Source organism: Onychomys torridus, chromosome 7, assembly GCF_903995425.1.
Source record: "Onychomys torridus chromosome 7, mOncTor1.1, whole genome shotgun sequence".
NCBI lineage: Eukaryota > Metazoa > Chordata > Mammalia > Rodentia > Cricetidae > Onychomys > Onychomys torridus.
Window position 1 is genome coordinate 59,436,736 of NC_050449.1, and position 24,019 is coordinate 59,460,754.

General features: G+C 41.9%; 2 protein-coding genes and 1 long non-coding RNA gene across 6 annotated transcripts in view; 2 read left to right on the plus strand and 1 right to left on the minus strand.

Annotated features, from left to right (window-relative positions):
- Positions 1 to 253: 253 nt before the first annotated feature.
- LOC118587723 lies at positions 254 to 20,777 on the minus strand. Of its 2 annotated transcripts, none has more exons than XR_004945467.1 (3): positions 20,418 to 20,777; positions 964 to 1,209; positions 254 to 785 (listed from the first exon to the last, which is right to left on the minus strand). It is a non-coding gene; the product is annotated as an uncharacterized LOC118587723 (long non-coding RNA). The 2 variants fall into 2 exon arrangements; XR_004945466.1 differs by having other exon boundaries at positions 254 to 830.
- Pclaf (PCNA clamp associated factor) lies at positions 749 to 12,620 on the plus strand. The gene is made up of 4 exons (XM_036193762.1): positions 749 to 841; positions 1,110 to 1,190; positions 3,343 to 3,505; positions 12,557 to 12,620. The coding sequence occupies exons 1-4, from the start codon at positions 796 to 798 to the stop codon at positions 12,600 to 12,602; spliced, it is 336 nt and encodes a 111-aa protein (XP_036049655.1). The 5' UTR covers positions 749 to 795; the 3' UTR covers positions 12,603 to 12,620.
- Positions 20,778 to 20,975: 198 nt separating the features above from the next.
- Positions 20,976 to 24,019, plus strand: part of Csnk1g1 (casein kinase 1 gamma 1) — a 137,525-nt gene continuing 134,481 nt past the window's right edge. For all 3 annotated transcript variants that reach the window (XM_036192650.1, XM_036192652.1, XM_036192651.1), the window contains exon 1: positions 20,976 to 21,131. The gene's annotated coding sequence lies outside the window, so the exon portion shown is untranslated. The remainder of the gene's footprint in view (positions 21,132 to 24,019) is intronic.

Here is a 24,019-nt window from a genome sequence, read left to right on the forward strand (position 1 = left end):
CTCCGTGCATGACATTCAGAACAAAAACAAATTAGGAATATTGTGATTTTTGAAGAATAGGGTCAGAAAATGTTTATGATTTCTTTATTATAGCATTATTCTCATGTGAGTTTGAACTGTAGCCTTTTTACACTTGGCAGATTTTTAGCTCTGTGACCATGTTAATTTATTTTTATTTGTGTATAGACAATTTGTCCAATTTTTTAGTTTTACATGATCTGAAAACGTTTTTTAAAAACACTGTAAAAAACTAAATTGCGTTTTCCTTTTTCCCACCGCAGAAAGTTAATTTAAAACACTGCAGATATTAAGGATATTAAACTTCAGCTTTGATTTGCATCGAAAAAGCAACTTAATTTTAATTTTAACTTTCAGGGTTTAATCACCATGGATTTAACTCTGTGGTAACTTTTGAAGACATATTGCAATTCCTATCTTTACTATGTTTTCTTTTATAAGCCGATCCATTTGGCTAGTTCACAACCTACCTCCGTGCCCACACTTGGCGCACCCCTGGAGTCCTGGCACCGCCCACCAGGAGTGGGTACGAATCACGACCACTGGGGCTGATGGACTGGCCAGCAAAGCCTGGTCTCGAGGCTGTCACCCGCTGGACGCTGCCAATTGGTTCAGGGTGAAGGCGCGGAACCAATAAGAGCCACGGTTCTCAAGAGCTTGGAGCGCGCGGGAAAGAGAACCATTTAAACTGTGGCGGGAACGTCATTTTCGGGTTCTTGTCCAGTTAAGACATCCGCAACTGGGGTGTCGGTGCGAGTTGTCTCTTCCTGTGTGAACATGGTGCGGACTAAAGCAAACTACGTCCCAGGAGCCTACAGAAAAGGTGAAGGATGCAGAGCGGGGGCTAGGGGGCTCCCCAGGCAGCCTGTCCCTGGGATGGAGAACCCCTTGGCTGCCCCTCACCCCCCATCGAGTCCAGCTAGGGGGCAGGCTCCAGGCCCTCACCTTGAGGAAGCAGCCGAGGACCGGGCGAGGTCGTTCCGGGGCTGTGCATCACCCTACTTTCCGCTAGACTGGGCCTGGTAGAACAAAGCTCGGGGATCCCAGCTCTCCAGCCTTTTCTGAATGCCCCCCTTTACCTCTCTTTGCAGTGGTGGCTTCTCGAGCCCCTAGGAAGGTGCTTGGCTCCTCCACCTTTGTCACCAATTCTTCATCATGTTCGTCGAGAAAAGGTAGGAAGGGTTCTGGAAGCTTAGGAAGTAAAAGAACACCCTTGAAAGGAGGTCAGGCCTGGCACAGCGGTCCTGAACTGTGAGGCCCTGCAGGACCCACGGTGGATTTTTTTTTTTTTTTTTAATTTAGTTTCCCTTCCTCTAGAATTTGTTTCCTTTGACATTCTCACTCCTAAATTTCTTCCTTGCCCTCTAAGGGAGCCTTGCTCTTTCAGCAAGCTTGGTTAGGGGTGTGAGGGTCTCATAGAAAACTCTCAAGTCTTAGCAGTGAGGGACAGTTTATTTTTAAACCTATTTTTGTTGTTGTTGTTGAATGGTGTTTTTTAGTTTTTCTTAATAGTAACAGTTACTATTTTCTTGGAGGCTACTTAAAGTGCCTCCTCATTAGAGTGATGGTTGACAGTACTACCACATTGTGTGTGTGTGTGTGTGTGTGTGTGTGTGTGTGCGCACACGCGCGCACACGCCTGTGCTTGTCTGCCTGGCTGTCTATCCAACGGTGCATGAAATCCCTGGGAACAGAACCCTCGGCCTTTCGGGCAAGTACTCCACCACAGAGCTGCATCTTCACCCACACTGTCCCAGCACAAGTGTCTCTTTGCTTTTGTTTGCCCTCCCTCCTCCTCTGCTCCCTGCCCCCCCCCCCACTTTTGGCCCTCTTCCCTTTTCTTCTCCCTCTTTCCCTCTCTTTTCCTTCTTCTAAGGTCTCATGCAGCCCAGGCTGGCCTCAAAATTTCTACATCCAGAGAATAACCTTGAACTCCAGATCCTTCAGTCCTCTTTCTGATCCTCTACATCCCCAGTGCTGGGATTACATGCATGTGCCATGGATGCCAGGTTTATTTTGTGCTGGAGATCTAACCCAGGGCTTTGTGCATGCTCAGCACACTACTGAGCCACATCCACACACCTTCCCTCTTCTCCCTCTCTCTCTTGATTGCTGGGATTGCAAGTATGTATCACCGAAACCCTGCTTTATTTTTTGAGATGGGATACTTGGTATGTTACCCAGCTGCTGTTAAAACCCTCCAGCCTTTAGCCTTCTGAGTAGGTAGGATCACAGGAGTTAGCCATCATGCTGGATAATTCATGGTTTTTTGCTAACCCCCTCCCCCACCATCCACCATTATTTATTTGAGATAGGATCTTTATGTGCATTTAGCCAGATTGGCTTTGATTCTCTCCTGCCTCCGACTCTGGAGTGCTAGGTTTACAGGCATGTACTACATCATACACAGCCCTTAATTTTCACCAAATCTAAAAATTTCATTAGAAAATATTTACTATTTCCACCTCTTCAGATAAGACAGTAGTAGACAAAATTTTTGAAAGTAGATAAACGTATTCAGAAAGTCTTATATTTTGTACAACTAGAGTGAATTCTACTAAGGCCACCTCCCATTGTCTGGCCTACTGCTAAATCACTAGATCTAAGTGAATAGGTCCTTAATATGTGTTAAGCAGCCTGGCAAAAAGTGCATGGTTTTAATCCTAAGTACCCTAGAGGCCGAGGCAGGAGGACTACTGTGTATGCAAAGCCAGCCTGAGCTACCAAGTGAGCACCAGGTGTACTGGGGGCCCTAGCAATATGCTGTCTCACAAGAATAATCAACAAAACAAGAAGTGGTTTGGTGTGGTGGCGTGTGCTTGCATCCCCAACATCTGAGAAGGAGAGGCAGGAGGATCAGCTAAAGAGTGAATGTGAAGCCAGCCTGGGGTATATAAAATACTGACTCATCCCTGCCAATAAAATAAAATCTCTGCCAATAAAATAAAAATGGTCATGGATTTGTATTTTTAAGGCCAAAAAATATATGAAATTGTAGTATTCTCGTTCCAAATTATTTTTATTACATATATTCATTGTCTGGTGTTTGTGTTTGGGTGTGTGGTCATATATGCATGGATTTGCACACTATTACACACATAGGGAACTCAGAGGACAGTTTGTGGAAATCAGTTCTTTCCAGCCCAAACCTGAGTATTCTGAAAGAAGCACTCGAGTATTCTGAAAGAAACAAATGTTCTTTACCACTGAGCATCATGCCAGCCTTCTTTTTCTAATGTAAGATGTTTGTTGTATTACTCTGGGAGTCTGATATTAAAGAAAGGCAATTATATGTTTTTATTTAGTTCTGTTTCTATTTTATAGCTGAAAATAAGTATGCAGGAGGGAATCCAGTTTGTGTGCGCCCAACTCCGAAGTGGCAAAAAGGCATTGGAGAATTCTTCAGGCTGTCCCCTAAAGATTCTGAGAAAGAGAACCAGGTTCCTGAAGAAGCGGGATGCAGTGGCTTAGGAACAGCAAAGAGAAAGTAAGTGTTTATGTTCTGGAAGTCCAAGAAAATATCCCCTTAAAAATAAAAAACAAATGGGATAGTGAGTAATTTTAAAGTTTCTCTTCAAGCCAATAAGAAAAGAAAAACTATGTTTTAACTTTCTTTCTTTTTTTTGAGCTGAGGACCGAACCCAGGGCCTTGCGCTTGCTAGGCAAGCGCTCTACCACTGAGCTAAATCCCCAACCCTGTTTTAACTTTCTTATGTCACTCTAAAATTTCAAATAGCTTTCAAAAATTAATTTTTACTTACTCTAAAGAGATTTGATTCCTATTCAGTTATTATTCCTCTAATTTTTACAGTTTTGTTTTTGCTTTTGCTTTTTGTTTATTTTGTTTGTTTGCTTGTTTTAAAGTCAGGGTTTCTCTGTTTAACAGCCCTGGCTGTCCTGGAACTCTGTAGACCAGGCTGGCCTCAAACTCACAGAGATCCACCTGCTTCTGCCTCCCGAGTGCTGGGATTAAGGCTGTGCACCACCATTACCTGGCTTGTTTTGTTTGTTTGTTCGTTTGTTTTTTGCGACAGTCTCTGTATGTAGCCCAGGACAGACTTGAACTTCTTGTAATTGCCTCAGCCTGCTCAGTGCTGGGAAGAGAGGCATGAGCTACCACACTTTATAGTCTGCCTGCCTTCCTCCTTCCCTCTCTTCCCTCCTTTTGCTCCTTTTTTCTGACTTTATTTTTTTCAAAAAGAAATTTCTATGGCAGTTCATTTAGTTTGAATTCCATTGAGCCCCTTATGCCCCACAAAATTACTAGTTAGGAACTGAGGGTGTAGCTCAGTTCAGTGTGCATGCAGTCTGTTTAGTCTCCAGTACCAAAACAAGTAATAATACTATGTGTTGAAGTTTTATAAGACATATATAATTAATATAAAGTAAACAGAAATCACTCTAAAGAAACAATGAATAGTAATTCCGTAATTTTTTTTTTTTTTTTTTTTTTGTTACCTTCTCTGTAAATCCTCAAGAATTCTTCAAGCTGGGGCTGGAGCTTTTCAATTTTTTTTTTTAAAATTTTTTTGTGACAGGGCCTCTGTTCTGTAGCTCTGGGCATCCTGAAATTCACTATGTAGGCTAAGCTGGTCTTGAACTCAGAGAGATTCATCTGCCTTCTGATTGCTGGGATTAAAGGCACCACCATGCCAGCTTATTTTTAAGATTAATGAAATGAGAATGCTAGTTATACTGAATTAAAATTCTGGATACAAAAGTATAATATTTGGGGGCTATAGAGATGGCTTGATGTTTAAGAGAATGTACTGCTCTTACAGAGGATTCAGGTTTGGTTTCCAGCACCTATATGGCAGCTCACAACTGTATGTAACTCCAGTACCAGGGGGGTCTGATACCTCTTCTGACCTACTTGGGTTTCTGTAGCATGTGATATATATGCATCCAGTTGGGTACAAACATACATGTACCCATAAAATAAATGTATATAAAAATAAAATCTTTTTTAGAGTACAATTTGCTTTGCAAGACACACACACTATAAGAAAATATAACAAGTAATAATAATTATTTATCTGGGTAAAATTCTTGTCTCATACTACATACCATCAATCTCTAACAATCAACATCTATCACTTTAGTAAGAATCACAAAAAAAGCCAGAATGGTGGCCCATGCTTTGAATGCCAGCACTAAGGAGGCAAAGGCAGGTGGTTCTTTGTGAGTTCCAAGCCAGTCTAGTCTATACAGTGAGTTCTAGGAAAGCCAGGTCTACATAGGGAAATCCTCCCTGTCCTGAAACACTCACACACACACACACACACACACACAAAGGGCTGGGGATGTAGCTCAGTGGAGAAAACTTAGCATGTTTGAGGCATTAGCTTCATTACTCTGCACCTAAAAAAAAAAAAAATTAGGAAAAAAAGTATTTGAATCCTTGTAGGTTTATAAGTATTAAAACCAAGGCATACACCATGGAGGCTGTGTGGAGGTCGGAGGACATCTTTAAGGAGTCGGTTCTTTTTCCACTTGTGCATGGCTTTTGGGGGTTGAACTCAGGGGTCCAGATTCAAATGACAAGCACGCACTGACCAGCTGAGCCATTTCACTGCCCCCACATTTTCATTTTCTTTCTTTTTTTTTTTTATTTTAATTTTAATTTTTTATCTGGAGCTGAGGACCGAACCCAGGGCCTTGCGCTTGCTAGGCAAGCACTCTACCACTGAGCTAAATCCCCAACCCCTTCATTTTCTTTTTTGAGACAGGATCTCACTATGTAGCCTTGACTGGCCAGGAACTTACTGTGTAGACCAGGCTGGCTTGGAACTCAGAGACTCACTTGCCTCTGCCTCCTGAGTGCTGGATTAGAGTTACATACCAACATGTCTTGCCCACTACTTCCTTTTCAAAAATGCTTTAATCCTAAAGGAAAGATTTGTGAGACAGAGGGGCTAGCCTGAACTACCTGAGATCCTGCTTCAAAAAACAAAGCCAAAAGAGGACTTGAGTGTAGAAAGGAGGGTGTGGCACCATGACACAGTCATTGTGATGTCTCCATGAAAGTAAGACCTGGTCTGTAATCTCCACACCAGCCCAAAGCCTAGAGAACTTCCAGCTCAACAAGCAGCAAGCTGGACACTTGGCACCTTGACCCTCAGGGGCGCGAGGATGGCGGTCAGACTCTGTTTGGGGCTGTTGCTCCTTGTGGTCCTCCCTATGCAGGTTGACTCATTTGTCCCTTTAACCAGCACAGCGGGCCCTACCTACTATGAAACTGATGCCCCTGACGCCACCACCGTGGAATCCTCCAGCAGCAGCTCCCTAAAAGCTATAACCAGTACCCTTGGGGTCTTGCTTACCTTTCTGTGTCTTATCTGTTAAGAGCCTCAAACCAGATCACATTCTAATACTGGACCAAGTGGCACCTGCAAATCCAGTGTTGCAAGGAAAACAACCAGGTCTTCCCAGCTACTCATCCCACTGGTTTTAGTAACACAGAAAATGCTGAGAAGCTCAAATTGGACTGCCTTGAAGATCATCTCAAGGGTTAATTAGATGGTGAATACCAATCGTAAATCTCCTGGAGTTTCACATATAACAATAAAGAAAAAAAAGACAATGCTGAACATTGGCTAATGATTTCATTAAATGGTTTATGAAATATGGATCATTAAAAGTCCACCTTGAAAATAATTTCACTTTGATCTAGAGAAAAAGTGTGCAGTGTGGAATGGAGATTCAGTGTTCTGTATGGTTCACTAAACCAAGAGGCCTATAAAGTAGTTAGAAAATAAAATATTTCAGACTTTACATGTACTTTGGAAGGAAGTAAAGATACTACTGTAAATACTCTTCTCTGCCATTCTCTCTGTGCTACAAATTGAACTCTGGGACTTGTAAGCATTAGATAAACTCTACCACTGTGCTAAAGTCATTTAACTCTGTGTCTTCCTCTTTCTCTCTCCTCCTCCTCCTCCTCCTCCTCCTCCTCCTCCTCCTCCTCCTCCTCCTCTTCCTCCTCCTCCTTCTTCTCTCTCTCTCTCTCTCTCTCTCTCTCTCTCTCTCTCTCTCTCTCTCTCTCCTCTCTCTCTCTTTTGTTTTGTTTTGTTTGAGACAAGTTTTCTCTTTGTAGCTATGGCTGACCTGGAACTTGCTCTGTAGACCAGGCTGGCCTGGAACTCAGATCCACCTGCCTCTGCCTCCTGAGTGCTGGAATTAAAGGCTATGCCACCACTGCCTGGCTGGCTTGCTTGCTTGCTTGCTTGCTTTCTTTCTTTCTTTCTTTCTTCCTTCCTTCCTTCCTTCCTTCCTTCCTTCCTTCCTTCCTTTCTTTCTTTCTTTCCTCTCTCTCTCTCTCTCTCTCTCTCTCTCTCTCTCTCTCTCTTTCTTTTGAAGTGTCTCACTCTGCAGTCTAGGCCAGCCTTGAACAAGTGACAACCTTCCTACCTTAACCTCTGCCTTTCTGGTTTGGGGATTAGAAGTGTGAGCCACCATACTTGGCTGCATTCAGCTTTTTGTACAGTAACTGACATTGGGGTGATGATGGGTTAGAATCTGCTTCCCGAGTAATAACCCTCTACCTGGTAACCTAGATTTGCATTGAAACCATTCTGGAGTTAGAACCTTGTACTCTATTCTGCTTTGGCTGTCATAATGATGAGACTGTAGTTATGCACTGGGCCTGGAGATGTGCCTCTGTCAGTGACAGAGACTTGTCAGTGCAATGCCCTGGGTTCAACCTCTTAACACTGCAAAAAAAGATAATGCATTTGATAGGCATTTCACATCATGCTCAATTAGTAATTTAAAAAAGATTTATTTTTATTTATGCATATATATATGTGTCTGCATGAGTTTATGTATACCACATATGTGCGGGTACTTATAGAGGCCAGAGGGCATGGATTCCCTGGAACTGGAGCTACAGGTGGCTGTGAGCCACCTGGTGTAGGTGCTGAACTGTGTCCTCTGTAAGTGCTCTTGGTTCCTAGGCCCATCTGTCCAGCCCACAACTCATCTTTCTTACATATATACTTAAAAGCTACACAGATCAGTCTGGGTTACCTGAGACCCTGTCACTAAACAAACAAACAAACAAAAGACAAAAAAAGTGACTGAGAGAAATTATAATAGTCTCATAAACAAGTTTAATCTATAATATAAATCAGCAATAGCCAGACATGGTGACACATGCCTTAATTACAGAGGTTGAGACAGATCATGATTTCAAAGTCGTCCATCTCAAAAAGCCAAAGCCAGTGAGAGCGATATAGTTCCATAGTGGAGTACTTATGTAGCATATGTCCCTGGGTTCAGTTCAGAGCAGAGCAATCCAAACAAGAAAACTTAAAACAACAAAAACTAGATTCTAGGGTTGACACTATTTTTAGACCACTTTTGTAGATCTACCATTGTTTAGGAAAATTGTAATTATCCCTTTATTGAAACAGTAATGAACATATCAGAAGGAATATGAACTTCTAAATCATATTCTGCTATGGTTACTCCTATAGTCTTATTTTTGCCAAAGCTGGACAAACTCCTTTTTCATGTAGAACTATTTGCATAAATATTTTTTCCATCTTTAGTCATTTTCTAAAAGTTACATTCAGTGTGAAGTGTGTGTGTGTGCGTGTGTGTGCGTGTGTGTGTGTGTGTGTGTGTGTGCGCGGCGCGTGCGCGCGCCATGGCACACGTATGGCAGCCGGAGGACATTCTGCAGGAGTTGACTTCCTTCTACCATTGAACTCAGGCCATCAGGCTTGGTGGCAAACACCTTTACATGCTGAGCCATCTCCTTGGCCTTCTTTTCTAGTCTTTGACTTGAAATTAGCTACAATGGCTTTGTATTTTCTTTTTCTTTCATTTCTCTAAAATATTTTTTTAGTTATACCTCCAAGGCAATGGGTTTTATTTAACATTTTAAAACTTATTAAGCTGAGTGGTGGTGGTACACACCTTTGAGGCCAGCCTGGTCTATGGACAGATCCAGGACAGCCAGGGCTATATAACACAGTGAATCCCTGTTTCAACACACACACACACACACACACACACACACACACACACACACACACAATTAACCTACCCCCCCCAAAGAACCTTATTTGTGTGTGTGTGTGTGTGTGTGTGTGTGTGTGTGTGTGTGTGTGTTGTATGTGATGCGTGTGATATGCTCTTGTGCCACAGTGCACAGAGTACAATTTCCAGGACTCAGTTCTTTCCTTTTGCCATTGGATCTGGAGATCAAATAGGTTGTCAGGTACCAAGTGCCTTTACCCACCGAATCATCCCAGGGACCCCATTTTCATTTTCACGCTCTATTATGCTTCATTCTTGCCTCCCTGTACTGACTTCCCCTTCTTGCACATTCCCTTCCTCTTCCTTGCATCTCAGCTGCATCCATCTCTCTCTATTGTTCCTTCCTCCACTCTTACACCTTGCCTTCACGTCTCATAGCCCCTTTTCTGATTTGATGTCCTTCTTACACATACATATGTATGTACAAGTATATATAAAATGAAATTCTGTGTACAAAAGAAAACATTCAGTATTTGTCTTTCAGAGTCTTGGTTATTAAACGTAACATGATGATCTCTAGTTTCATCCATTTTCCTGGAAATGTCAATTTTTTAAAAAGATTTTTATTTATGCATGTATGTACACATATGTGTTGGTGCCCACAGAGACTGGAAGAGGGCATTGGCTACTCTGGAGCTGTAGTTACAGGTGGTTAAACTGTCCTCCTGGATGTGAACTCCTGCCCTCTATAAGAGCAGTAAGCACTCTCAACCACAAAGCCATCTCTCTGGCCTCCAAATGTCATTTCACTCTTCTTTGTAGGGAGATTAAATTCTGTTGTATATATGTGTCAGATTTTCTTTATTCATTCATCTATTGACACAGCTGGAGGCTAGTTCATATCTTGGCTGTTGTGATCAGTACAGCAAGCATCTGTTTTAAGTTTTGTGTGTGTCTGTGTGTATGTGTCTGGATGTGCATAGATATGCATATACGTTTGTACATGTGGAAACCATAGGTTGTCATGGACTGTCTTCCTTTTCTATTTTATTTTTCCTGAAACAGGGTTTCTCTGTGTAGTCCTGTCTTGGAACTCACTCTGCAGACCAGGCTGGCCTTGAACTCAAGAGATCCACCTGGCTCTGCCTCCCGAGTGCTGGGATTAAAGGCATGTGCCACCACTGCCCGGCTGTGCCAGTGTTTTAATGTAGATTCTGAGGGGATGGAATTCAGGTCTTCATGTTTGCATTACAAGCATTTTACCTATCAAGAAGTCTCTTCAGCCCCATTTACATAAACCTTGAACATAACTATTATGCCTAAAGAAAATCAGGCCTTGCAGAAAGGAAGTTTGGGCCATGATGTGTTTGTCTTAATTTCCAGGAAAACACAATGAAGACCTTTCCATAATCTATCAGTACAGAAAGCAGTGGCAATCTCATACCAAGGCTGAATCCTTTGTTATAGCTTTCTTCTTTTAGTATCTGGTCTATGACCATTCGGGCTCACTGGTTCTCATTATCTCTCTTGGAAAGGAAGGACTTTAGAGTAAATATCACTAAGCTTTGTTAACTCAAAATAAAATTGTGATTTATGAGAAAGTTTTTAATTGACTTACTATAAAAAGGATGGTTGGGGTTGGGGATTTAGCTCAGTGGTAGAGTGCTTGCCTAGCAAGCGCAAGGCCCTGGGTTTGATCCTCAGCTCCAAAAAAAACCCAAAACAAAACAAAACAAACAAACAAACAAAAAAAACGGATGGTAAGTACAGAATGGTTTTGGATTAATATTATTCAAATGTTCAAATGTTGTGATTATCATAGCCTACCAAATGATTTAGAGGTTATTTTTTAAAGAATACAACCATGTAGTCCAAAGAATATGGCAATGTTTGCTATATTTTTCTCTATTCAAATGGATTTTTTTACTTTGTAAGCCATGAAATTTTTATTAACATGTTATATTTTATTTATCAGTCCACTTAACATTAAAACCAATGTTGTGGGAATGAGATACTTTTAATAATTTTTAACAGTTTTATACCTATATTTGATATTTTTTAAGATTATTTATTTTATGTGCATTGATGTTTTGTCTGCATGTATGTCTATGTGAGGGTGTCAGATCCTTTAGAATTGGAATTATATACAGCTATGAGCTGCCATGTGAGTGCTGGGAATTGAACCCAAAACCTCAGGACAAGCAGCCATTGCTCTTCACCACTGAGCCATCTCTCCAGCCCTTGATCATATTTCTATTTTAAAGACTTAAATTATGTTTATAGGTATGTGTATGTGAGTTCAGGTGCCTGAGGAGGCAGGAAGACAGCACTGGGTCCCTTGAGACTGAAGTTATGGCGATTGTGAGCTGTCCAATGAGTCCAGGGCACTGGATTTGGGTATTCTATAAGAGCAGCAAGTGCCCTTAACTTGTGAGCAGTCTCTCCAGCCCCCATTTATTTATTTGTAGACTCTATGTATCCCAAGCTGTCCCGGAACTCACCGTGCAATCCAAGCAGGACTTGGAATTCACAGCAGTCTTTGTGCGTCAGCCTCCTAGTGCAGGAGTTACACATTTAAGATATGCAGTTTTATTTTTTATTACTTTGTAATATTTATTTAATTGTTTGTTTGTTTGTTTTGTTTTGTTTTTCGAGACAGGTTTATCTGTGTAGCTTTGCGCCTTTCCTGGAATTTGCTTTGGAGACCAGGCTGGCCTCGAACTCACAGATCCGCCTGGCTCTGCCTCCCGAGTGCTGGGATTAAAGGCGTGCGCCACCACCACCCGGCCTTATTTATTTTGTGTGTGTGTGTGTGCGCGCACACGCACACACATGGGTACCTGTAAGGCCCAAAGTAGGTATTGAATCCCCTGGAGCTGGAGGTACAAGAAGGTGAGAGCAGCCTGATTTATGTGCTGGGCACTAAACTGCTGTTCTCTTCAAGAATGAATGAGCCTTCTCTCCAGTTTGTTTCTTGTTTTGTTGAGACAGGGTCTTACCACATCGTTCTGGCTGATCTGCTACTTGGTATGCAGACCAGAGTCGCCTCAAACTTTTATTTATTTATTTATTTATTATTAATTTTTTTTTTATTTATTTATTTTTGCAATCCTATTGCCTCAGCTTCCCTAGGTGCTGGGAGTACAGGCATACACTGCTTACCTGGGTCCTTTGAAATAAAACTCACAACATGTCCTAAAGGAAAAATGCTGCCAGGCGGTGATGATGCACGCCTTTAATCCCAGCACCTGGGAGACAGAGGCAGGTAGAGCTCTTCTCTGTGAATTTGAGGCTAGTCTGGTCTATGGAGCAAGATACAGGACAGGCTCCAAAAGAAAAAAGTAAAAGAAAAATACTGATTCCGTGAAATAACAGGGAACAGTGTTTAAAAAAAAATGTTGTTGCATTAGTTTTTGGAGTTTGTTTACACTTGCTAATTATTGGAGTTTAATTTTCTCTCATTTCTAGTTACTTGAGCAGACCTACTTCATTATCAATGTTCTGACTTCATAAACAGTTGATACTTGAGTGATTGAAATTCTTTTCTTCACAGAGCACGTCCTTTGCAACCTGATCACACAGATGACGAAAATGAATAGAACTCACTCGTCTGAATAATGCCTTCAGTTTACTTAGGTATTCTGGGATGTAAATTTGGGTAGATGAGTTTGTTCAATTGGCTTGTTGAACAGGCATTCAGTTGGGAGGGGGCGCTAAAATTTCACCAATCAGAAGCAACTGGCTATAAAAAGGGAGAATTTTTACAATTTGTAAATTATAATTGCATACTTGAATTTATGTCATATTTTGCTTCTTTTACCAATTAAGCGTATTGCTAAAATAAACATTGCGTGGTGTTCTAATTACTAATTTAAGTCTTGGAGATTTGCTTAGATCTTTGTACTAATACCATTTTATGGGCACTTCATTATTGAAATAGTACCGTGTTGTTATGGCTTGTTTGCTTTAAAAAGTTGGCTTAGTTGTTTTCACATTAAAAAATTAGTATTAATTGAATTTAATCTCTTGTTATGTCTCAAAATGGGGGGGGGGCAAAGATAGAATGTTAGAAAAGTTAGCTGTATGCTTTTTAAGAAATGTTACCTGGGTGTGGTGGCGCACACTTTAGATCCCAACTTTCTGGAGGCCAAGGCAGACGGATCTCTTTGAGTTGGAGGCCAGCCTGGTCTACAGATACAGCCAGGTCAGTTGTACAGAAAAACCCTATCTCAAAAAAAAAGAAAGAAAGAAAAGAAAATACTAATAGAATCAGGAACAAAGATTCCATAGATAGATACATTAAAAGAAGAATTTTCGCCGGGTGGTGGTGGCGCATGCCTTTAATCCCAGCACTCGGGAGGCAGAACCAGGTGGATCTCTGTCAGTTCGAGGCCAGCCTGGGCTACAGAGAGTTGCAGGACAGCCAGGGCTACCAGAGAAATTCTGTCTCAGGGGAAACAGGAAAGGTGCAAAGCTACACAGAGAAACCCTGTCTCCTAAAAAAAATTTCTTTCTTTCTTTTTTTTTAAAGCAAGTTGGAGAGGAAAGGGTTTATTTGGCTTACACTTCCACATCACTGTTCATCATTGGAGGAAGTCAGAGCAGGAACTCAAGCAGGGCAGAAACTAGAGGCAGAGGCTGATACAGAAGCCATGAAGAGGTGCTGCTTACTGGCTTGCTCTCTTTTTTTAAAAAATTTCTAATTATTTATTTTATGTGCATTAGTGTTTTGCTTACATGGAGGTTTGTGTGAGGGTGCCAGATCTCCTAGAACCTGAGTTATAGACTGTTGTGAGCTGCCATGTGGGTGCTGGGAACTGAACCTGGGTCCTTTAGGAAGAGCAGTCAGTGCTCTTAACCTCTGAGCCATCACTATAGCCCTAAAAGAATAATTTTTCTTGGATATATATTCAGTTCAGTATCATAAAATATTACCCTTTTGCATATATATATATATATATATATATATATATATTTTTTTTTTTTTTTTTTTTTTTTTTTTTTCCGCTGAGACAGAATTTCTCTGGTAGTCCTGGCTGTCCTGGAACTCTCTGTAGACCAAGCTGTTCTCAAATCCACCTGCCTATGCCTCCTGAGTGCTAGGATTAAAGGCTTGTGACACCATGCCCAGGTTTTGCCTCTATTTTTTAAGTTGAAAATAAAATATTTGAAAAATCATGCTATAAATAAAGTTTTATGTCTCTAGTCAGAGTTTTCTCTATTTCTCAAGATGACTTGAGGTTATTGAAGAGATAGGTATTGTAGTAATCTCATTATGTAGCCTCTAAGTGCCCTGACCTCAGTATGTAAAGCAAGCTGGCCTTGAACTCAAAGAGATCTGTCTCTGTTTCCCAAGTTCTGGGATTAAAGGTATGTGCCACCATGTTAACTGATACACTTGACTTTCTCATTGTGTTTTGTTTACTGACAGGCTATCCATTTTCAAAATTAACCATGTTTTTGTGAAACTTGTTTAAAATAAATGATCAGTTTTAAAATATAGTATCCATTTGTGTTTCCTATCATCTATACTATTTTATTTCCAAATACAAATAAGTGTATTGGTGTCATTTTAAAAATCAATTTACATATCATTTGAGGCCAGGAAAGCTGATTATAGATTTTGGTTTTTTAATCTCAAGTACTTTGAAAATTATGTTTCTCATTTCTTTTTTTGCTTGTGATTTTCGTTTTTTAAATAAAGATTTATTTTTATTTTGTTGTCTATGAGTGTTTTGCCTGCATGCATATATATGGACCGTGTGTGTGTGTGTGTGTGTGTGTGTGTGTGTGTGTGTGTGTGTATTGCCAGAAGAGGGCCTCAGATCTCCTGGACCTGGAGTGAAGAGACAGTTTTTGTCAAGTGGGGGCTGGGAACTGAACCCGAGTCTTCTGCAAGAATAGCAAGTGCTCTTAACCACTGAGCCATTTCTCTAGGACCCCCCCCCTCTTTTTTTTTGGTTTATCAAGACTGGAGGATTTCTCTGTGTAGCTTTGGAGCCTGTCCTGCACCTCAATCTGTAGAGGTACTGGAATAAAAGGCATGCACCACCACTGCCCACCTCCTAGTCCCATGTTTTAGCTTTAGAGAGGGTCTCACCAAAGCTCAGGCTGAACTGAAATTTTCTATGTAGCACAGGCTGGTCTTGACCTTGAGGCATTTATCCTCATCTTTCCAAGGGATGGGATTATAGTTGCCTACACAAAGGGGTAAGAGGTTTATTTGGGTTTTTGTTTTTGTTTTTGTTTGTTTTTTGTTTTGTTTGTTTTTTTGAGACAGGGTTTCTCTGTGTAGTTTTGGCGCCTGTTCTGGAGCTCTCTCTGTATACCAGGCTGGCCTTGAACTCACTAATATCCGCCTGGCTCTGCCTCCCAGGTGCTGGGGTTAAAGGTGCGTGCTACCGCCTGGCCAAAGGGGTAAGTTTGTTTTGTTTTGTTTTGTTTTTTGTTATTTATTTATTTATTTATCTATCTATCTATCTATTTATTTATTTTGTTTTTTGAGACAGGGTTTCTCTCTGTAGCCCTGGCTGTCCTGGAACTCATTTTGTAGATCAGGCTTGCCTCAAACTCAAGATTCACCTGCCTCTGCCAGGATTAAAGGCATGTACTACCATTGCCTGATTTAAGTTTTTTTTCCTCTCTCTTTTTTTTTTTTTCTTTGAGCTGAGGATCGAACCCAGGGCCTTGCACTTGCTAGGCAAGCGCTCTACCACTTAGCTAAATCCCCAACCCTTAGGTTTGTTTTTAAGAAGTAGGATAAACCAAGTATTTTTTTCTTTGAAGTTTATATTTTATGTATGAGTGCTCTGCATGTACACCTGCAGGCCAGAAGAGGGCATCAGATCCTATTATAAATGGTTATGAGCCACCATGTGGTTTTTGGGAATTGAACTCATGACTCCTGGAAGAGCAACCAGTGCTCTTAACTGCTGAGGCATCTCTCTAGCCCCTAAACTAAGTCTTTTAAAGTCAGATTTTAGTAGCTCTGAAATCTGATTTGCTCTTTTTCACTAGTAGAGCTACTTATGCTGGTGAGCCTAATGAGTTCAAGTTTTGATGTGTATAATTATTTCCAAAATGTACTGGATTTATTTACAGTGTGCATATATATCTGTATATATACGCATATATATATATATATATATATATATGGGTGTGGATGTGTTGAACATCCATAAAGGTCAGAGGATAACTTGTAAGAGTCAATGGTTTCCAACATGATCAAAAAATCAGGGAGCTGGAGAGATGGCTCAGAGGTTAAGAACACCAACTGTTCTTCCAAAGGTCCTGAGTTCAATTCCCAGCAACCACATGGTGGCTCACAACCATCTGTAAGGAGATCTGGCACCCTCTTCTGTATATGTAATAAATAAATAAATAAATCTTATTAAAAAAAAAATCAGGTCCTCAGAATTGGCAGGGAGCACCTTTACTTACTACTGAGCCTTCTCTCCAGCCTCTTTCTGCCCCTCCCCCTCTCCCTCCCCCCATTTTGAGATAGGTCTCCCTATATACAGCTTATCAGTTCTACTATACTTAGAATCTTCCAGATTAACTCTTTTTTTTAATGAAAAACTGAAAGTTTAGGAGGATCTTATCCACCCAACATTATCATATATATATTTTTATCTTTGAGAATAGTATACAGACATGGAAGAGACTGTCATCAAATCAGATTTGCAAGGTTGTTAGAAGCCATCTTGTTCAACCCAAGTCAACCAGTAACTCTTCAATAAATGGACTGTCCTATCACTCAACAACTATAACTGTAAAAAATGTTGAGTTTGAGTCGTTTTAACTTACCTAATTTTGGTCCATTCTTGAAAGAACATGCTATTCCACATGTCGACCTTCAGTTATTTAAAAATGTTATATATTTACCCTCTCTTCCTCAAGTGTAATGTTTTACTGTCTGTCACATAGCCTGAGTTTCTCTGAATCACTTGTGTATCTTTTTAATTGTTTACTGCTTGGGCCCAGAAATAGTAAATTTGGCTGAATTTCTTCTTACTGGCCCTGAATATTCATCATGAACTATTCATTTCTAGTTTGGTGTTATTTTTAATGATTTATTTTTATGTGCATTGATCTTTTGCTGGCATGTGTGTCTGTGTGAGGCTGTTGACCCCCTGCAACTGGAGTTGCAGACAGTTGTGAGCTGCCATGTGGGTGCTGAGAATTGGATCTAGTCTTCTGGAAGAGCAGCCAGTGCTCTTAACTGCTGAGCCATCTCTCCAGCCCCGAGTTTGGTAATTTTTTTATGTTTAGAGAAACCAGACGAACTCTACAGTACCTATTTTGTTTCATTTTTTATAACTCAGATTGGTCTTAAACTTGATCTTTTGTCTTTCGAGTGCTGGTGATAACACATGTATTCTACTATATTTAGCACTCTAACAGTGTTCAGCACTAATTACTCTAGAGTATTGAGTTTCCCAAAAAAACCACCAAATTTGCTTTTTTAATTTTTTAAAAGTTTTATTTATTTTATGTGTATGAGTTTTTTGTTTGTTTTTTGTTGTTTTTCGAGACAGGGTTTCCCTGTAGCTTTGGAGCCTCTTCTGGACTAGCTCTGTAGACCAGGCTGGCTTTGAACTCACAGAGATCTGCCTGCCTCTACCTCCCAGGTGCTGGGATTACAGGCGTGGGCTACCATCGCCTGGCATGTATGAGTATTTTGCCTGCATGCATATATATGTGCACCACATGCATACCTGATGCCAAGAATCCCCTGGAACTGGAGTTACAGACAGTTGTGAGCTGCCATGTGGGTGCTGGGATATTAAACCCAGGTCCTCTAGAGGAGCAGCCAATGCTCCTAACTACTGCGCCATCTCTCCAGCCCCCACATGTGCTCTTTTTGTTGTTTAGTCCAGGCTGGGTTACAATTCATGTCAATCCTCCTTACTCACTTTCTGGTTTTTGTTTGTTTGTTTTTTGGCTTTTCAAGACAGAGTTTCTCTGTGTAGCTTTGGAGCCTTTCCTGGAACTCAATAGCCCAGGTTGGCCTTGAACTCACAGAGATCCGCCTGCCTCTGTCTCCCGAGTGCTGGGATTAAAGGCATGCACTACCACCACCACCACCACCACCACCACCACCACCACCACCACCACCTCACCACCTCCACCACCACCACCACCACCTCCACCACCACCACCACCACCTCCACCACCACCACCACCACCACACCACCACCTGGCTTTACTCAGTTTCTGAAGTGCTGGAATTACAGGCACCATGCTCAATTTAATTCTGTAAGTCATTACAAATACAATTAAATTAAAAAATGAATTTAAAAAGACACTGTTGGGGATTTAGGTCAGTGGTAGAGCACTTGCACAGCTAGGGCAAGGCCCTGGGTTCGATCCTCAGCTGGGAGGAGGAGTGCAGGGGAGGGGGACGACGACCACCACCACGAAGACCTGGGAGTCCCATGCAATCAGATATGATGAAGGTACTACACTGGCTTATGAAGGCCATTGAGATCGAGCATCCACACACAGTACTGTTCTACAGTTCATATTATGAGCGTATCCTGCGCCAGCCAAATAGCTCAAAGGGAAAGGCAATGCTGCTGCTGCAAGCCTGGCAACCCAGCTCAATCCCGGGGATCAGCAGGGCTGCAGGGTGAGGGGCTCCTTCAGCAGAGCCTCTGATTTCCACAGGGACAGTGGTACGAAGGCAGCAACACCCACACACAAATAAACAATACTAAAAAGAATAGGGAGTCCTGTAATACTGCTTATCAAGTTATACAAGTCTAGTGAAACGCACACAGGTAGCTTGAGGTTAGGACTTCGCTACTCACCTTTCAAGGTCTCCACACAATGAGTATGTTGAAAACGAAAGCATTACAAAAGCTCATGTGGTCATTTAGGACTCAACCCAGTGTTTCGTACACTAATAGAAAAGTGAATTTTAAAATCCCAAAGCTAGAAGAAAGTCGTTAAGTGCTGCTTATAAACCACTTCAGGCAGTGGATGAGTTATACAAAGGGATGTGCATTTCCATATTAGTTTATGCTCATGGCTGATTATAACTTAATTTTATTTAACAAGGCAGTCATTTCTATAGGCCACATCTTTTTGTTTTAAACCATAATTATGTTAGAGTTCTTTAGGTACATCATAAGCTGTTGCTCATTGGGCTCATATTTGTCTTTATTTTAAAATTTAAATGTTTATATTGAGACCTGTAGGCAGTTGAAATATTAAACTGTGGTAACACATTTATCACTCATCACTTTGGGCCAGGTGTGTGTGTTTGTGTGTTTCAATATGTACACATGATGATGGCAGAGGTGGAAATATTTTCCGTTTATTAAACAACCTACTACCGGTACATTGGAGCCTAAAGTGGTTTCCTAAAAGCTTTGCTGAATTGACTACCTAGGATGAATCAATTTAATGCCATCCTATGAGTCCAGGAAATGAATAGACCTGGTGTTTCTTTTTAAGTTACTAAACCTAGTTTTCTGTCTTAGCTGAGGGGAACAATAGTCTACCAATTAATTTTGTGAAAACTGGGGCCTGCAGTTGCAAATGTTTTCACTGGCACAGAGGAAAATTCAGAAGCTAAACTTAAGATAGGAAAGCCAAAGCCAGTCCATCTTGGTGGTACATGCTTTAAATCCCAGCACTCAGGAGGCAGAGGCTGGTGGATCTCTTGAGTTCAAGGCCATCCTCGTCCACATAGTTCAGGTCAGTCAGGGTTTCATAGTAATATCCTGGCTCAAAAAATAAAGTCACATGATGGCACTCCCCCCCCCCAGGTTCCTCTTAATATGTAATGACTATAATTATACGGGCCATTTTATAAAGAGAGCGTTATTTTGTTTGCTTAGCAGTTTTTTTCAAATGTAAGATTGAACCTAGTGCCCGAGGCACGTTAGGTAAAATGTTTTAAAACTGCAACTCACCATGTAGCCTAGGCATTGTACCGCCTGTCCTCTTCTCTCTTCCTCCGGCTCCCAAGCATTACAGTCCTACTTAGCACGTTCAGTTTAAATGAGGTTTTGCCCCCTCCCCCTTCTACAGTGCCTGGGAATCGAACTAAGGACTTTGTGCATGCCAGGCATGGGCTGTACCATAGATCTATACCCCCAGCCTAAAAGAGTTTTTTTTTAATGGACAACTTTCTTGTTCACAGTATAGGTGTGATGGTTTATTCTGAAGGGAGGATTAGTTGTCTTCCTACTCAAGCTTGGTTACCGGCATTCTTTGCTCTTTTGTTTCGCTGTTTTAGGGAATTAAAAAAAAAAAAAATTCCTCTGGTCAATTGACCTGGACCGCCGCCGCCCCCCCCCCCCCCCACTTAGCTATAACTAGGTTATTTCCAGGTTACACATAAATACGCTAAATCTTTTTTTTTTTGTTTTTTTAAAGACAAGCTAAGACAAAACTTTTCTTACCCTGTATTCGATTTCTGGGCCGTTTCAGAACGACACGCGTGCAAAAGTCTGGCTGAAATGACAGACAACCCACCAGAGGGAGATGCTTGCTAGACAAGGAGAAACTCCGGCAAGGGACCTGAGAGAGGAGCTTTGGGAGGAGCCGCTGAGTTGGCCTAGGATTCGAGAACGTGTGTGTAGTGTGGCGCTGGTGCTGGAAAACAGCCGAGGGAACACATGGAAAACAGCCTACTACCTGCGGCGGCGAAGCGTTCCCGTGGCCCAACACCGTGAACCAAAGGTCTACGGATATTCCCAAACCACACCACGAAGCTCCGGACCCACCCCGCAACAGTCCCAGGAGCGGTGGGGGTGGGTATCGGTAAAGGCACTTCCGCTTAGCAACCCCACGCTGTTGCTAAGGAGGGGCTGCAGCATGGACGACCCGGAAGTGGTGGTCTGAATTTCTCAGTGACTGCTGAGGGTTTGTCCTATCAGGAGAGCCAGGATGCTCTGCGGCTCCGGGAGGTGGGTGGGGCCAGCATTAGTACTTCCGGCTTGGCTTCGGCCGCCCCTCAACTCCTCTCCTAACCCCCACCCCCTCCGCCTCCTCGTCTCCCTCCCGCTCCTGGGAAAGCGAAGCCGTCGCTTTAAGGGTGGCAGAGAGAAGCGCTCGGCGTCTTGGGGAGGGGACCGCGCCCGCCCCCTTGGAACCTTGGAGCGCGGCCGATACAGGTAGATGCTCTGGCTTCGACAGGGTCTGGGAGACCAATCTGAGGAGATGTGTGTGGATGTGTGTGTGCGTGTGTGTGAGAGAAAGAGAGAGAGAGAGAGAGGGGCTTCGGGGGGCCCTTCGCCGGGGCGGGGCGGTGGACGCCGGGATCCCGGGTGGGGCGCGGGCCTGTCTGTGGAAGGTTGCGTGGGCGGGACGGAGGGACCAGGGTCTTTGCGAGCGAAGAGTTGTGGGTGGCCGGTTAGACCCGGTCGCGAGGGGCTCTCTTTCTGAGGTCGAGACTTCAGCCGATGCAAACCGGGAGTTTCCCACCTGGAGTGCCCGCTCTGAAAGGGGAAGGAGCGGGGAGCATCACCCACGACCAGCATCAGGGTATGGACTTTGCTGGGTGGCCGTGGTCATCCCACACTTTACACTGTCCGCGTCCCGGACCCTTTCTGCTGGGACAGAGCCGGGCTTCGAGAGCTTGTGGGGGTTTCGTGTCTGCTGGGCATCTCGGAGCCGCCCTTGGCAGAGCTAGGGCAGAAGAGTGGGTAATGAGACCTCCCTCCACCCAACTTCCGTGCGCTTCCCCCGCTTCTTCCTTTATTGCTCCCTCGCCCCGGCGCCCTATAGCAGCGGTGTCCCCCAAGTGGGCACGCATTACATCGTAAAAGAAAAGAGTGTGGAACTGGGTTTGTTGCTCCTGGATGGTATTTCGGATATTTGCAAAGGACAAGAATGGCATATTCTAGCAGTCTTCCAGACCGATATGTATCGGGTATGAATTTTCTTAGAAAAGTGCAATACTGAAAAGCATCTAACTATTCAAACGTAGCCTTCTAAATGTGCATGCTTGCACACACACACACACACACACACACACACACACACACACAAATCCATATAGAGGTCTAGATGAGACATGTTGAGGCAAGCCTTTTTCAACCTCTTTCTCACCTGCCAGTAAACCTGCTGTGGTTTAAACGAATAAGAAGTAGTCTCCTCATTTATATTTGTGACCGAATTGGAGGTAGTTTTGTGATATGTCTTAGAATAACAAGTGAACATTTGGAGATACTAGAGTCCCTCTACGCTGTTGAGCTATCTCTTAATCTTTTAAGGAGATAATTGTACTCAAGTGGAAATGTTGGCATTGAGAAAGATAATTCTGGGAATGAACCCAGCCTGTGTTTCCTGTGAGTTGTTGACCTTGGTCAAGTCATAGACTATAGCAGAGTTTCAGTCTCTTCACAAGTAGGAGTTAAATTTTAATCAGTGTCATGAGAGGTAATTATTTATATAACTCCGTTTAAAACAAGTACCTTTGAATTTCAAGATTGTCATTAATCATACATAGTTACAGTAGCCCAACTTAGTGGAAGGGGGTTTTGAAGAGGAAACTGGATAATATTTGAAGAGTATGCAACAAGAATCTGAGGGGTCCTATACATTATGCATATATATGTATATATAATTATTATTTTCATCTTTTTAGACAGGCTCTCACTATGTAGCTCTGGCTGTCCTAGAACTCACACTAGTGTGTAGACCAGGCTGGCCTCAACTCACAGAGATCCACCTGCTCCTGCCTCCCCATGCTGGAATTAAAGGCATGCACCACCATGTCCCGCTTTATTATTATTTCTTCTTGTGGTGCTGAGCATCCAACCCAGAAGGGTCACACACATACAATGCTTTTCAACCATTGAGCTACAACTTTAGTCCCTAGAAATTTATCATAAGTATCATAAAATGCAATTATCAATAGTTCCCTTTTTAATAGTTTAACTTTATTTTATGTGCATTGGTGTGAAGGTGTCAGATTACCTGGAACTGGAGTTACAGATAGTTGTGAGCTCCCATGGGGTGCTGGGAATTGAACCTAGGTCTTTTGGAACAGCAGTGCCCCCCCACCTTTTTTTTTTTTTTTTTGATTTTTCAAGACAGGGTTTCTCTGTGTAACAGCATTGGCTGTCCTGGAACTTGTTCTGGAAACCAGGCTGCCCTTGAACTCCGGAGTGCTGAGATTAAAAGCGTGCTCCACCATCACCTGACTTCAGTAGTTTCTTAAAGCATGTAGTAAATACTATTTGTTTCTTGAAATGACCAAAGTACATTTTATAGATATTTCTCAGATAAACTACAGTTGTATTTAACGTGGATTGAAATGAAAAACATTTATAAGTAATTTATTTAAATCTTAACATCATGTGTCTTCTTAAAGGCAGTTAGACTTGTATCATAAAATAGAAAATAGTTGTAATTTTAAGATTAAGGTCAACATCATTTGCATGAATCATCTTAGATTTAGTTTATAATATTAGCAAAATTTAATTCTGTTTTGTTTTTGAAAGTCTCAGCATATAACTCAGGCTGACCTTGATCTTTCCCCTTGAGTGCCGGTATTACAGCTGTATGCTACTTCATCTGAGTTCTAGAGAATTCTTACATATAAACTATAAAATAAATGAAAACACAGTAAATTTCTCCTTTAAATCATTAGTTATCAGAATGTAGAAATAATTTGGAAGATGAAAACTTGATATATACTTACTTGCCTTGTGGATTTAAAATGATAGTTCTATGTAACCTATTATTTTTGGCTTTTCTTTTTTCTTTTCTTTTCTTCTCTTTTCTTTTCGAGAAAGGGTCTCACTGTATAGCTCTGGCTGGTTTGGAACTTGTTTTGTAGACCGGGCTTGCCTGGAACTCACAGAGATCCGTTTGCCTCTGCTCCCTGAATGCTGGGACTAAAAGCAGACACTACCACACCCAGTTTATGTCGGATTTTTATCTAACGGGTTTTCTTTGTGGTTAGTAATTTAAAACATTTCAAATGTACTTTATACTCAAAAGAGGCTGAATACAAACAACTCCCTTTAATATTTTTTGCATAAAAAGTAGGTAC

Excerpts from the sequence above, each read along its gene's own strand:
- Pclaf (XM_036193762.1), top strand. The coding sequence starts at position 796 with ATGGTGCGGACTAAAGCAAACTACGTCCCAGGAGCCTACAGAAAAG. Across the intron at positions 842-1,109 it reads CCCAGGAGCCTACAGAAAAG|TGGTGGCTTCTCGAGCCCCT; the intron begins GTGAAGGATGCA and ends CTCTCTTTGCAG. Across the intron at positions 1,191-3,342 it reads ATCATGTTCGTCGAGAAAAG|CTGAAAATAAGTATGCAGGA; the intron begins GTAGGAAGGGTT and ends TCTATTTTATAG.